At 37.0% G+C, this 16,831-nt stretch overlaps 1 protein-coding gene across 1 annotated transcript in view; it reads right to left on the bottom strand.

The window, feature by feature from the left end:
- LOC140234264 (uncharacterized) overlaps window positions 1-12,801 on the bottom strand; it is a 29,024-nt gene extending 16,223 nt beyond the window's left edge. The window contains exons 1-7 of the mRNA XM_072314325.1: window positions 12,655-12,801; window positions 11,837-12,044; window positions 8,928-9,034; window positions 5,825-6,024; window positions 3,515-3,689; window positions 2,802-2,973; window positions 1,673-1,773 (exon numbers count right to left, since the gene is read on the bottom strand). Coding sequence (XP_072170426.1) covers window positions 1,673-1,773; window positions 2,802-2,973; window positions 3,515-3,689; window positions 5,825-6,024; window positions 8,928-9,034; window positions 11,837-12,044; window positions 12,655-12,762 — 1,071 coding nt within the window. The 5' untranslated portion in view covers window positions 12,763-12,801. The remainder of the gene's footprint in view (window positions 1-1,672; window positions 1,774-2,801; window positions 2,974-3,514; window positions 3,690-5,824; window positions 6,025-8,927; window positions 9,035-11,836; window positions 12,045-12,654) is intronic.
- Between the last annotated feature and the right edge of the window lie 4,030 nt (window positions 12,802-16,831).

Raw genomic sequence — 16,831 nt, 5'->3', positions numbered from 1 at the left:
CATCTGAAAGTGAGTTTAATGTGATACATATGCAAGCCAGTATTTTTTTGTGTTCCATTCAAAATAGAGTCATTGCTGGTATTGTGTACACACAATTGAGAAAGGCATTTTCAGGCAACAGTTTATGATTCAGAGTATGCACATGAATAGAAGAGTGCCATTCAGAGATTTTGTGCATGATTAAGCCCTGTGACAATTGTGAAGGGTTACGTTGATGGGCAACTCATTTATACATGTACAGTGTACTAAGGACGCCTTCCTTTCTCTTGTTTATATTTTTGCAGATTGAATAAAATGTGCAAGCAACGCCAGTCGGGCTTATGCAGACTGGATATGCACTTATACAATACATGCGGAGTGTATTAGGCCGAATTCTTTGGAGCTACCGTGATCCAGGGAGTATATAGTATATGGTATCTAATTGGAATATGGTTGGGTGGCTTGAGATAGTAAAGGGAAATTGGTGGCCGAGATTAAACCCAAAACCAAATATCTTACTGTGTTCTGTGTTACACTGTTGTTACAATGGCTGCGTTTATCTAAAAACTTTCTGAGGCAGAATCACGATCCTAAACACTTTTGAGGCATTTTCAGGGGTTAGATAAACGTAACTGTGTTTTCAAACGTGTTTAGAAACATCGTTTTGAAACGTCTTTCAAAGGGCGTTTTGAAACACGTTTGAGACCACGATTGCTGTTCTTTGAGTAGATAATCGCAATGTCGTTTTGATACGCGTTTATATCTCAAGGTCAAATCCCAGCTGTTTCCGGTTGTGCTCTTTTCCCATTATTTGTGTGTGACTGAGGAGGCATGTTTGGTTGTATGCAGTTGACCTTTACTTCCCGGGTCAAACGGTGCAAAGCAGCTGCGCAGTGACACCACTCGAATCGCGATTGTATGATGGTTAGATAAACGCGGCTCCCTGAGAATCGCGTTTCAAACCACGTTTGCAAACACCGTTCCAAACGCGTCTTGAAACGTGATTCTCTCTCTCAAGTTAGATAACGCAGCCTAAGATAACTGCATTCATCATAACTTGCAATAACTGCACATCCCTACATCACAAATACGCTGTGTGGGGACTTCACTGGAAGCAATTAAAGCTAACACATAGTATTCGGAAGGGCTCAAAATTCATCTTCCACCATTTGGAATTTGCTTGCAATATATTGGAAAGCTCTACCAATAAATTTGTCTGGCTGGCGCGATTTGCCAAAATATCGAGTTGTTTTCAAATATTTAGAGATTGAAAGTGTGAAATGATAAAAGTCAGTGTACCTGACTATTATTTCTGAAGCATCTTCTCCAAGGAGAATGCTGCTGGCACATGATGATCGAATCATGTCCAAGCAGTATCACTGAATTGCGTGCAGAACAAGCTGCATGCAATTCAATCTCACAAGTATTGTGATACCGCTCTGGTCCGATACATTTTAATCAATGTAATTGAATAAAAAACATCACATAGCAGCTACAATCGGGTGAGCTTTGAGATTGTAGTGTACTTCCCGTTAAACTTCTTGGCTCTTATTTCGCATTTTCATCAATACCCAACTGAAATTATGTTATCACAGCATTATTCCACGCATTTCTTATGCATTTGCATACATTTTAGAGCAAAAATTGAAAGTTCTGCAGGCATATGAGAACTATGTTTTCACTTTAGATGTACCTTGGCTTCTGTGTTAGGTAGCAGGAGTCCAACACTGGAAGGAACATCAGTGCTCTTAGGAAGAACATGAGAGGCAGGACCCAATTCTGTCATGCCAAAGCCTGTGAAAGTGTACGTGAGATGGAAGATTTAAGTCAGAGGCATCATTGTGTGTTTATCTTTTATTCATTCACAAGAATCTGCCAGCCTGGATAGGTACTTGTAGAAGTGGACATTTTTGCGCACCTCGCACAATCCGAAACCAGCACGAAAATAAAAGCATGCAAATATTTTTGCTTTCCATATGTTCCAGTACAACATAGTTGATGTCACGATTCTGCAGAATTAAAAACATGCCAAACTCTTCTTACCCAGCCGAGCGTGAAAAATGAGTCGCGCGAAAATATCCACTTCTACAGTTAACTCGTACAATATACATGTACATACATGAGGAGGTGGCCATATCGAGTAGAATGTAAACTAACATACAGTGGACTCCTGTTATAATGAAGTCCTTGGGATCGGCAGTTTTCTTTTGTTATGTCAAAATTTTGTTACAACCGAACAAATAAACAATGAAAATACGTCGAGCTGATAATGTTGCGGCCTGACTTTTTACTTCAATGTAACTGGAATTTTGTTATAACCTTGTTCGTTATAACGGGAGTGCACTGTTATGTACACCACTGCACCTCAATCAATCAATACACTCAAGCCCTTGCATGCCCATTATGCATGTTACTGAGACAAATAACCGAGGAGCGTCCATTATTTGAGGGGGGGAAACACAATTAAGTAGCGAGAGGAAACAGAAAACTAGCGAACGAACACTGTGATAACGTGTACATGTAAAGACAGATGAAAGACGTGAAGACGAATTCACTATACGTCTAATGATGACAGCTAGCTGCAACTACATGCTAGATACAAGCATGGTCGATGCATGACAAGAGTTGGGCATGAGCTACTGTAAGTTTACTGTTAATTCAGCAAATGGTAAATCAGCAAAATATGATAATTTCACATTTTTTAGTCAGCTTACACCTAATGAATAATCAATTAAAGCAAAAATAAGATAAAATTGAATGAGTAGGAGAAAAATGAAGCAAAATCATCCTAGTTGTTGGCTGGGTTTTTTTAACACCCCTACCTTGTCTGATACATTTGACCCCTGTCCTGCTCTTGAGGGCTTCTGCAATATCGCCTCCTAATGGTGCAGCCCCAGACAATATCATTCTCACCGAGGACAGGTCGTACTTTTCAACCAGCGGGTGTTTGGCTAGGAATAACATGATGGGTGGGACGAGGTAGGCCACATTAATCTGTGATATACAGAATCAGAAGCACAAAAATCCAACTTACTAGCTGAAATTTTTGGTGGGACATATTTTGCTGTGATACATTACATTATTAACAGCAAACAAGAACCTTAATTACATGTGTGGAGATGACAGGAATTATGCTAGGAGGTACAACAATATTGTTCATTCTGATTTTAACCCAAGCCGTTTGATTGGAAGGCAAACAGCAGTAATCCAGAGGGGGGCGCACCAGGGACGCGCCCCCTCTTTATTTTTTGTTAAAACAAAAGAAATAAAAAGAAAAAACCGGGGGGGGGGGGGAGGGGGAGGCGTGCGCCCCCTCCCCCTTTGATTTTGTAAAGGCGCCTCCCCTTTACAGAATTCCTGGATCCGCCCCTGGACAGGATACTGACTGAGCCACCTCAACACCCTAGATATTTCTTTATAAAAAGAATTCTGTGCTACCATAATACATAATAATATAGCACTACACAAAAGGTGCTCTTTTCAAAGGAAAACAAATCAGAACATTCTGTGAGAAATCAGATAAGTTGACATTCACCTTGTAATCTTGCATGATCTTGAGAAAGGCCTCAGGCTCAAAGCGCGCCATACAGACTTGCCGGGTGCCGCATCGAAGGCTGTGAAGCATAATGACTACAAGGCCATAGGTGTGAAAGTAAGGCAGCAGTGCCAGTGTGTTCTCTCTAGGTGCATCATCCAAAATTTCTGGATTGCTGCAGTGAATATACCAAAGGCAATACATAGATATTGCCTCTTAACATGGAGGTATTATCATATAACACTGGACATCCCCAGGGGAATAACTCCCCGGGAGTTATATTTTTTTCAGAAGAAAATATATTTTTTCCAAAAGCATGCAACATTAAGGGGAAAATCTGTTTTGAGGAGTAAATATATCTCCCAAGGAACTGACAAAATTTCCCCTGGAGAATCTTTATCTGGCAATTACATGTACATACACTAAGTTTCATGAAAATACCATCAGGCATTGCAGAGATATGGGGGATACTGTAAAAGTGGACATTTTGGCACAAGTATCAATTTGAGCTCGGCTGGGTAAGATGAGTTTTGTGTGTTTCTAATGCTGTGGAATCAAGACATGAATACTGGAACTGAAAGCAAGCTAAAATATTTACATGCTTTTATTTTCGTGCTAGTTTTTGGTCGTGCGAAATACATGAAAATTTCAACACCGTGAAAATTTCCACTTTTACAGTAAAGTGAAATTTTAAGAATTTGACCTTGACCTTTGACCTCAAGAATGTGCACCCATATCAGTGTTTGTAAGCTTAACTTCATTGTTATTATTATTATCATTATCATTAATTTGGCATTTGCAAGACAATGATACAAGTGGTAACAGATAAACAAAAAAAAAAAGCAAAATACAAGGGTACAAGATGGCAGGCTTTCCCTAAAGTGCTTCCCTAAGTTGCTAGGTTGGAAAAAAGAAATCATCCCTATACCAAGTTTCATTGGAATACCTGTAACAGTTCTTAACCCGTTCCGTACTGAATTCTGAAATTCCCATTGATTTAATACACAGGCCATCAGGTTCCCATATGGAATGGGTTAAGTTATGCTGTCCACAAAATCAATTACAGTCAGATGGAAGGACTGATGGACAGCCAACCCCAAAACAAAATGCCTCCAGTGACACTTCATGAGAGAGGCATTAAAAAAAAAAACCAACCCAATAAGTAATATATGGCAACCCTCAATGTGGGCTCTTTCTTCTGACTGCCAATTCAAATCATGGTTGAGTTTCATTATTAAAATTCATGATATGCAGACATTGAAATGTTTCATCTAATAGGGCACACCAGCCCACTGATGTAATCAAATGCTTAATGGTCTTAGTTATCAGATGATGAATATCAAATCATGCTTTACATGATATGTAAGTATACTCCAATTCTACATTCAAGGAGACACTCCAAGTTGATTGACACTTTATAAGGAAGCCATACAATGTTCTTTGTCTTCTCTTATGGTACAATGTGACTGTCAGTCACTATTTTCAGGTTGGTGTATTTCATATATATTTTTGGGACATGTTTGAATAAAAGCTGTTGGACATTAGTTTTTCCTTTTACAATGTGAAACATATTCTTAGACAAATAGAGAGCTGTGCCTTTCCCACGCAAAAGTCTTCACCACGTGACCATCTATTTTGGGGAAAGATGAGATAATGCCAAAATGAAACACCATACTGCCTAAATTGATCTCACTAGGGGTCAAAACAGACACTGCTTGCAAACAAATCATGCAAGAAGCAACTTCATGAGTCCTAGGACAGTCATTCCATTTTAAAGACCTGGTAGCATAGGGATACCATGGAGTTGGATGGCTGGCCTCGCTTGGATATATTCGAGAACCCCTGTTACAAATTGTGGACATTGCATTTTCCATCACTCATCTCGATATAGGTACACACACAGCTGAAGAATTTCAACTGGATTTGACCATTATGTTATGCTGTACACTGGCACTGGTCCAATGGTCCAGGACCAGTAAAAGTCACTGTTGGACCAGAGACTTTTTCAGGAATAGACCAGTAAAGAATTGAAAAACTGGGTACCAACTGGTCTGACAGACAGGCAGGTCAGACCAGTAGAAAAAAATGGGTAAGTGAGCAGCCTTGCATTATGTATGCTTTGATGCAAATATTCAGAAATGGGATCTATTCATGGTTTTTTAATGAACCCCACGTGGTATAGGGAATAAAGATGGGACCACTTATGTTTCCCCCATGCTACTGGTCTTTAACACATCCCAACTTCAATTTGATTTACTGACTGAATTTGGCATAATCTTCATGACTAGTGCTCACTGAAGGATCAGTCACCTTTCCAATTGACTGATGTTCCAGATGATCATCTTGTTTGTCACGACGACCCCTTTCGGCACTCCTGTGGTTCCACTTGAGAAAGGGAGGGCAAAGATGTCATCAAGAGAGGGCGCCAGGGTGGGGAAAGCCGAGCCGTCATCAGCCAGTAAATCCTCGAAGGGTTGGCAGCCATCCGCCTCGCCAAACACGTACACTGCCTGTGGTGATTGTTAGATGTTAAAGGTAAAGACGTTAGGTATAAATGACTCTAGACTAGGTACAAGTTTGATGGAGTTATGCCCATTTTCCTTCAGAAATAATTTCAGAAGCTTCCATCCTCAAAACAGATACACTAACTGCCCGTACAGGTGAATGCAGATGTTATCATCTCTAGGCAAAAAAGACACTAGACTAATTGGAGTTACACCCCTTTTTTCTGAAGGGTTGAAAGCAGAAGCTTCCATCACAAGGTCAAGTTCATTTTATGACCTCAAGTACCTATGCCAAACGATACACTCAGGTTATTTTCTGCTGGTAGTAGTATTTCATTTGATAGTAGAATTTGCAGTGAAACCCTTGTAGCACAGATAACAAAATGTGTTACAAGAAAACTAATTAAATGCAAGATGATCACAAATTAGTGTTTTCTTTCAGTGATATAGAGCATGAGAGTGCTGAATTAAAATCCTCTGGTGATTTTGGAAACTCATTTTGACACTTTAAATGTATCAGCCTGAATATTATATCTTCATATCCAAGACATTAAAAGTCGTTATCACGGCAGATTATTTGTAGAAAAACCACACATACACATAAATGGCACAGCATACATTCAAGAAGAAAGACTAGTAAGTGCAAATACATACTGCTTCCTCAAAGCTCAAATTATCAGCATTTTGACTTGGACTTTGATACATGCTTGTTTCATGGGAAACTGAAAAAGAAAGCACTCACATACTTTGTGCTTCCAACTGTGAAACTACTGAACATTTGACCCCATTTCAACAAAAAAAAAAGTTTCCTTCAATTTCAGTAGCTTTCAAATACCTTTCTTTGTGGCATGCAACTTGACTATAGTGTAGTGTCTCACACAGCAAGCAAGTATCGGTAAGCAAAGGTCCATTATGTGATAACAGACAAGACATGACATTGGAAATGGCCCAGTGAATTGATTGAAATTGATGTCGAGCCACCCAATTTCCAAAAGAGTTATCTTTTGGGGTTGGCCCAATCAGGTGACTTATATTCAAAATGGATCGTTACCTTTGCTTTCATTTTGGACTACTACTACTATAAAGTACACATCTCTTTACTGCCATTGGTCCAGTACATATTTCTTTTGGGCCACCAAAATGTCAGATTTTAAGATTTCAAAGGCCCGAATAGGCAACCAGAGAAAAACATGTAAGGAACACCCTGTGATTTAGATACAACTAGAAATGTCGCTATGGCGACTGGTATGCCTCCGCCATAATGCATGGTTCTCCTAATAGGTCTAGATAGAACATGTGGACAATGTGTGATTACATTTTCACAAAATTGGCAAAATATTAAAATGACAAGTTTGTCACAAATGAGTTGAATGCTCACCTTCCCTGATCTAGGTTTAATTGGATGAATAGGAGAGCATGTATTGGGGGATTTAAGGACTTTAACTTGACTTTGACCAATTCATATGTTTATGCATTGAGTAATTTTCAAGGTATGGAGAAAAAGTGCAATTTCTGTATTGAATAGTAAATTGTTATCATTTTCATCTGGCCTTTGACCCAAAAATTCAGAAGATATCACTGTCACGCAGAACATGCATAAATATGTAGTAAGTTTCAAGATAACTTGAGCCACTTCCGAGATACGGAGGAAAAAGTTAGTTCAGCACTTTCACTTGATCTTTGACCTTTTGACCTTTTAGGCAAAAAAAAAAAAAAAAGACAACAACAACTTTCCAGAGAATCTCTATCAGGTTATACATGCATGCACCAACTGTTAAAAAGATAATCTTGCTGGCATTGCATAAATATGAGGGAAATAGTAAAATTTTGAAGTGTTGCCCTTGACCTTTGACCCCTGACCCCATGAACCCTAAATTATCTAGATAATCACTGCCAGTCAGTACATGTTTATATACTATGTTCCATGAAGATACCTTGAACAATTTCCAAGGTACGGAGAAGAATGTGAAGTTTTAATATTTTTACATGACCTTTTGACCATTGACCTTTGACCTCATGACCCCAAACTTCCACTAGAGAATTATAATTGGGTAATACATGTATACACTAAGTTTCAAGAAAATATCTTCAGGCATTACATAGATATGGCGGAAATAGTGAAATTTTATGGATTTGACCTTGACCTTTTGACCTTTGACCTTGACCGTGTGCACCCAAAAGTTGATAGGCATAACTTCACCCCCTTATACACATACATGCCAAGTTTCATTAGGATACCTCAAAAGGTTTTTTAGTTACGCTGTCCACAAAATTCATTACGGACGGAAGGACGGACGGACGGACGGAAGGACAGACGGACGGACAACCCAAAAACATAATGCCTCCGGCACCACTTCATGGCAGAGGCATAAAAAGTCACTAAACTTTTTAAATATCAAAGGGGCATTAAATCCCAAATACATTCAGACTGAACAAAAGCGGCAATATTAGAAAGATACATCAGAGAAGTTTGAGGAAAATGGGACAATCCTTTCAAAAATTTTGAATTTGTAAAGTTTTAGAAGTGATGATAAGACTACAACAAATAATGAGATCATGCATGGACAAAAATATAAGGACAATTCCACAAAATCCCATTTTTAAAATGAAAAGTGCATATTCCCTCCTCTTGATATCAACATAAATATGTTAAAGGTAAAATAACTCTCTCTGTTTTTTGAAAGAGGTTAGTCAAGTGCTTTTTCATTATGCTAGAAAAATGAAAATATGCTGAATTTTGTTTATGTTTATTCTTTTTATTATTGTCCATACACAAAGACACAAATATATATATGGGCTTTATTCTCCTTGAAGTAAAAAAAAAAAAAAAGTTCACTAAAAGACATGGGCTGGTTGACTTTACACAGTGTTCTTGGGGTTAATTTGGAGTAAAAAGCACACCCTTTTACCTTCACTTTTGGGAGCCGGCTCTTTGCCTCCAAAACCTTCTCGGCAAAGGGAGGTACGGTGATGATCATCTGGGCCCCTGCAGCCTCCATCTGACGAACCAGTTCATCTTAAGATGACAAAGATTATACCAGATATTTATACTGTGATAACAGTCTTAATCCTTTGCTTCTAAGCAGTGTAGATTTACTGCAAACAAACATAAAAAGAGACATAAAACTTCTTACCCCCCACCCCACCCCCCCCCCCTTATGGCCAAGCTCATCAAAGCAAACATGGGAGCACATTACTCAAGTCTGCCATTGCCAAGCAGACCAACTTGGCAACACAAAAATACATTACATATCAAATATTAAATTATGTGAAACATATGAGGCTTTGTTTGGCACATGAATAATAATAAAAATAATAATATAGTCTTCATTCATAGTGCATTTCCAGTAAGCTGTATCAATGCACTTTACATCCAAATTCAAAGTTAAAGGGAAAATTCTTTTTGAATGTTGAAACTGAGGGTGATAAGTGAAGTTCCTTTGGCAAGGTATTCCATGCCTTTGGTCCACAAAACTAATGAAGCACTCAATTACAATGTACTTAAAATGTGAGATTATATGCCCATAGCACAAATTGCTCAGTAATTAGGCAAAGTTGCTCTCAATAAAATCAGAACAAAAATGCCCTAACATAAGCACTACACCCCAAAAAGAAAGGAAGCGATAAATGAAATTTAGCACAGGAACAACACTTTGTCGAGGATATATTCATTGCAATGTCTATGTTCTACATGCTCTAATATTAAATATTTTTCTTTATTTTACCTCTAATTTTGATCTTGAAACTTATACCTCTCTTTTTTTTTTCCTGATTTCACTCCGTCAAGAAATCAAATTAATCATGATGTGATACTGCACTTAAGCTCAGAGGAGCTGAAAAGACAACACAATAGTTCACTGCACTTTCCAGCTCAAAAGAATTGAAAAACAATCTCAATAGTTAGCAACTTTTCAGTTCAGACTGGCTGAAAACAAAGAAACAGAGCAAGGTGACCCAGCTCTTCTGACAAGGTTGTGGCAATTAATATGAACCACTTAGATACTTATAGAGAGGATACATTATCTTTGTGCTAATATTCAAACTCAAGATAAAATCTAATATCACAATGTAATTCATCAAAAACTAAATCACATATCCAATTACACCAACACGGGTACCACTTTAGCTTTAATAGTACTCCAATACTAGCCATTATGTACCTGAAGAAGAAATTGATCTATGGGTGGAAGATGACATACCCATGAAATTGTAGCTTTGTAGGAAAAGCTCTCAAAGTACTGTGAAGTAAGATATTTTTGCAGCACGAAATTTTTGCGAATTGGAGCTGAAGATATTTTTCAAAGCATGAAATTTTCACAAAATGCCTCTGACATTCAATGCATATAGTGCAGACAAGAACTCTCATGTGCATTTTAATTTCACAAATCTCAACTCTTGTAAAATTCACAAAATTAAAATGCAGGCAAACATACCTCATTTTACACTGGGCCTACATAGTATCATGGATTACATGCCATGTGTATTTACGAAACTTATGAATTACAGACTTACTACACATCGAGGATTCATGCAATATATCATGTTAAAAAAAAAAATCACTTTGGGTGTGTTGTCTTTAATCACAATATCTGGCTTATCTTTTACCTAAATGAATGAACTTAAACATGGATACAAACTTCCAAATGTGACCTTGCATCACAAAAGCCCATGCCAGCTTTTAGTTAAGCTCATCAGATTTTGAAAGAAGAGCTTCTTGGCTTAAATGATTTAGAGGCTCACATCAAAGTCAGGCTTTCGCTTCTGATGGTGGTCTCGTCCATTTCCTTGAAATAATTTGATTTAATAATTACCCTAGGGGTATTTAATTTCTATTTAATCGTTTTGAAGATTTAATTTTGCTGGGAAGATTTCTTTGTAATGTTTTATCTGATTTGTGTAAAATCCAAAAATCAAATCAGTTCAAAACAAAATCATATAAAACTGGATGTTCCTAACCCATCAAAACAAATGATGGAATGATATGTAGGAATGTTACTTTCAGGACTTTTGATGTGAGAAGACCATTCAAACACAATGAGTTACACATTTTACATGAAACAAAAGGTTCATTCAGACTTCAGTGTCAACCACTGCAACATTTTTTTTTATTTATTAACCTTAATATTTGCACACTCAGCAGCAACATGCTCTTCATGAGCAACTTTCAAAATGTCAACAAAATCAAAACTACTGCTGACTGTTTGCGGAGTTTCTACAGGGATTTATGCACACTTTGGAAAGTTGAGAACCAACAATCTTTAAAAGAAACAGAGGGTCTGGAGAAACTGTTAAAAGTACATGTATGCTTAATTTCAATGTTTCAAGAGTTTGCTAATAGAAAAAGAAAGAAAGATAAGATAAAGAATACAGAATACAGAAAACAGGGTCATGGCTGAAGCAGTGCAAGATACCACCATTTTTTATCCACAGAATTTTTCACACTGCAGAACAAACTATGAAAATACTGGAGCACCAAACATTTCACAAAATTTGCATCAAAATGGCAGTTTTCAAAAGAGCATGAAGTGTCAATGAGCCACATCATTTTGGATAGACAAAACATTTGTTTGTTTTTTTTTTCTATTCATATTTGTTTGTCATCATAAATGCATGTAGGTGACATATGGCTGCTATTTAACCCATTGAGGACAGGCTGATTTTGCTACAACACGCATTTCCCATAGACAACTGCCCGAGTATACTCGGGACTCATCCTCAACGGGTTAAACAACTCCCACTTGTCTCAAAAGGGGATGATTCGAACCCACTCTAAATCTCATTCTGTGACACAAGTAACGTCTGTTCAACTTGTACCTACCAGCTGTGTACAGTGGATTCACTCCACTCACTACACCGCCCATCCTTCCAATGCCGCACAGCATCAACACAAACTCCGGGATATTCGGGCTCATTATGCCGAACACGTCACCCTTCCTGTAGCCCTGCTTACAGAGGGCGCTAGCAATGCGACGAGATAAAAGCTTCACCTGCGCGTACGTGTAGGAGCGTCCCGACAAGCCATCAACCTTTATCGACAGAGTAGACACATGGAAGTCAGAGTAAATCTATCATTGATACGCCATAACGAAAATATGATCAACACACAATTATAGACTTTTTCAAAATATATATATATTTTTTTCATTATTCTCTTTTACTCTATTTTGGCTTAGTCAGCTTGTATATTTCACCTCAAAAAACAAATTTTAAAACAAGCAGACATGAACAAACAACAAGATTTTATACTGGAAAACAAACAAGCGAGCATAATGCCTGTTATCACAAACAGAATAATGGACTATTTCCAGGTTATTCTATTTTTTTTTTTGGGGGGGGGGAATTTAATTTAGCAGAGTTGTATATTTCACTCCAACGATGTACAAACTATTTCATAGCAAGTACACATGAACAAACAACAAGTTTAGTTGAAAGGTATATTTCACCTCACACAATGTGCAAACATACAATTTGTAGACATATGAACAAATAACAAAATTCTATATTTTGGAAAATAAAAAAAGCAATCAAGTAAAACACCTGTTGTCACAGTCAAATAAAGAATAGATTTGACCTTCAGCTGTTTTTCTACACATGATAGCAGTCAGTGATAAAGGCATACATTTTGTAGAAACTCACCACTGCTGTGGTATCTCCATACTCCTCAAATTTTTCAAAGACAAAGTCAATGACAGACATCCCAGTTGGGATGCTGACATCCTCATAACTGCTTTTCACAATCGCCATGGTAACTGGTGAAATGCGGCTTCCTTTAAACTGTTGATATTATGCTGTTAAAGAGGAATATCAAAATAAGACATATTATGCATTGGATACATGATACCTTTTACAACAATAAGAGAATTCAGATGAATGGATTTTTTTTTTCAAAGCAACTTCATCTGATAATAGTAGACAAATATTTGTTATCAAACACTGTGTGGATCTCCATTTTCCACTAGATCAATCCATTTCCTTGTACCCTATCTTAAAATCAATTAAAGAAAAATGAGACAAATTTCCTGAAGTATCTGGTCGAAGGCAGATAAACAAACATGTACATTTTGTATGAGGTGATTTGTGAAGACAAAATTAAGAAAACTGTCATTTCTAACTCACTCCTACCAAATTTTCAAAATCTAACAATTATCTAGATTTGAAAATCCTTAATTCTTCATCATGTTGGGTTTTTTTTTTTGATGCATGTTAAAACTGACTGCAGTTCAGTGAAATCCTAAAGTCAATTAAAAACAATCAGACAAATTTCATTAAAAATATGATGGAAGGCAGATTAACATACATGCACACTTTGCAATTGTTTTGAAACATTACAGGTTTTTATCAAAATCAAAACAACACAGTTCTTTGAAGGCATACATGATATATCCTATGGAAGAATGGAAACAAGAGCAAAAGATCAAATCAACTGATAATACACCAGACCAGAGTACTGCAGTAACTCTTTCAATGAAGCAACATTCCAGACTTAATTGTACATGTGCAGTGTTGCCTTACTGCCACAAAAATAAACCTCTCTACACGACATCTACACGCCATATAACATCATCACATTTATAAGGCTAATAAGCTGCAAAAAAAAAAAAAAAAAAAAGAAGAAGAAAAAAGGATTATCTTTATGGGCATTTGGTGGTTATAAATCACTGAACCAGGTGCTAGTGTCACTCGTGAAAATACACTATTTCATGTGAATGAGTTCTGTTCACAGGGCCATTATGAGAAATAGTGTGGTAGGTGGGTAAAAAGGGAAACTGTTCAGGTTGCTGATGGATAGTCACATCTAAAGTTCATTCTCAGAGGCCCGTTGCATAAAAGTTACTATTATGGTAACTTTGCCAACCAATGGTAACTTCCATGGAATTCGTGATTTTGATTGGCTGTTGAGTATTGCCATGGTAGTTACCATTGGATGGCAAAGTTACCATAATAGTAACTTTTATGCAACGGGCCCCTGGTTACAGTTTATTCAGTTATGCTCCAGTGTTAGCGCTTGCATATTCATTTTTTTGTGATTAACTCTACAAAATCATCACTTGCACTTTAACCTTTCAAACTCAATATCCGTTTATTTACAGACTTTTTACAGATTTATGCATATCTGAAAAATTACCCCATATATGTGTACTTATAGCTCTTTTCAGAATAGCATCTTGGGCACAGAGTCTTTGAGAATATGTCAATGTTTGCATTGCTGGCAATGAAAAACTATCTTGTAAAGAACTGCCAGCGATTTGATTTATGGATCATATTTCGCTTAACTCTATTTACTTCATGAATGGGACAGTGGGATGAACTCATTCAGTGCTCACAAACGAAGTGAGTGAAGAACCAGGGAAGAAAAAATTCCACCCGCCATAAAAACCTAGCTAGATGCAGTTTCCCCCTGAAACAGTGCACATGCATGCCTACAGATTGGCCATTGCATTTAAATTTGACTTTGCTTTATAAACAAAAGACTTGTGTACATCAAAGTCCATGAAATCCAACACACAAAACATTTGTCTCCCCAGCCAAAATAGTCAGCCTAGATAAGTACTACCCTCGAAAATGTTGGTTGTAATTACTGAATGCATTAATGAATACAAAACATTTGTCTCCCCAGCCAAAATAATCAGCCTAGATAAGTAATACCCTTGAAAATGTTGTTTTAATTATGCAATACTGGTTCCACTAGGTAGCCTAAATAAAACATTGTCCCCAAATCCAGGAGTGCAAGATAGCACAATCACCATAATGGCAGAGTACCACATATACCACTGTGGACACCAAAACAGATTAAACATGTTCACATAATCCCCAGATGACATCGGCTGTGTGACCAGTGTTTTACAAATGTATGTGTGTTGGGGGGGGGGGGATTTTATAGGTCAAGGGGCAATACTCCTATCCCCTTTCAATGTGATGAATGGTGGGGCAGAACTTAATTACAATAAGGCATGCATTGTCTTGTTGTTTCCTAAATAGTTTATTCATTCATTCATTCATTCATTCATTTATATTTCCATTTCCAGCAGCCCGACACATATAAATATTTTACAGTTGAATGCATAATTAAATCATGATGTATAATAAAAGAAATGTATACATTTGCAAAACATAAAAAGTATATTTATAATACTTTCTATGGAAATGCTAGAAATGGGGAGGACAAGTGCTAAAAAGTAATGTAAATGGAGAGGAATGCTCATAAGTAATGCTTATCATCATGCAGGGTGCGACATAACTTTTTTTTTCACCATTTTTTCTAATTGTTCCAAAACACTCGACCGACTTTGATTCTTACTTGCCTCGGGCAGCTGGGCAAGTGCTTATGTAGCACCTTGATCATATCAAGAGCAAAGTGAATAGAACGGTACAACCCTCCACACTCCCCCTCAAATCGACGTATATGTCTGTGGGAAACTAAAAGCTGGCACTGAAGGAATAATCGTGTGGTAGCTTAATATTAAATGATATACTGTTCAAGAAATCGACATTTTGATCATTCTTCCCGTAGGTATCAGTGATAAAGTGAACGTTGTCTAGGGACCCGAGGTCAGAGTGAGTCTACATTACTTTACCCTTGACCCAACAGATCACTACAGTAGACCTGGTGAAGCACTCTTTAGATTTTCCACAAAACCAGATGGTTATAGTTCATTTTGAGTGCATTTTTTTTTTTTTTTTGAAGGGGGAGGGGAGCTCCTAGGGCAAGTTAGTAAAGAAAAATATTAAAAAAAAACTATAATGGGAATCATGATTTTAACAAAAATGCCACATCATTTCTGCATATTTTTCTACCGTAATACTGATATCAATGCAGATGATGGAATAACAATATGAAACAATAACAGCAAAAATGAAATGATAGTGATGATGGTAATATCTTAGATTTCCTTCCAACAGAGAGTCTGAATTCATCATTTCACCATCTTCATGCAAAAATGACGGTTAAAATTAACTTCTCATTTTTCCCCCACTATCTCCCATGCACGCACTTCTCCGATGTCAAAGAGATGTTTTAAAGGACAAGTTCACCTTCATAAACATAAGGATTGAGAGAATGCAGCAATATTAGTAGAACACATTAGTGAAAGTTTGAGGAAAATTGGACAATCGATGCAAAAGTTATGAATTTTAAAAATTTTTGTGTTGGAACCCCTGGATGAGGAGACTACTAAGGCTCGTGATGTCACATGAGTACAACAGTACAAAGAAAATGTAAAGAAAATTCAACATATTTTCACTTTTTTCGCATAATAAAAGAGCACTTGACTTGCCTCTTTCTAAAGGCAATGGCAATAATATTACCCATAACATACCTCAGTAACGAGTCAAGGGAAAGTGTACTTTTTTCAAAAGATGAAATTTTGTGAAATTCTCTTTATATTTTCCTTATATTGTTGTACGCATGTGACATCATACACTGCAGTAGTCTTCTCATCCAGCGGTGACTGCACAAAAACTTCAAAAATTCATAACTTTTGAATGGATTGTCCGATTTTCCTTAAACTTTCAATGATGTGTTCTACAAATATTGCTACATTCTCTCAATCCTTGACCTTGTAGATGTTAATGAAGGTGAACTTGTCCTTTAAGTTTTTCATTATTCAGTAGTTTGGAAGATTATGAATGTCTTTATATATAAATATATATTCTACAAAAGATATGTTTTAATGGAAATGGATTCTCTTTTCACCTCCCTGATATGATCAGATGCCATGCAATTAGTGTTATTTCAAGTGTAAAGATAAAAGTGAATTAAAAACTCCCTTGCTGTAAATTAGAACTTGTTAAAGATATAAAACCCGGAAGTAAA

This window comes from Diadema setosum, chromosome 10 (genome assembly GCF_964275005.1).
Source record: "Diadema setosum chromosome 10, eeDiaSeto1, whole genome shotgun sequence".
Lineage (NCBI taxonomy): Eukaryota > Metazoa > Echinodermata > Echinoidea > Diadematoida > Diadematidae > Diadema > Diadema setosum.
This window is presented reverse-complemented; position numbering and strand designations above follow the sequence as displayed.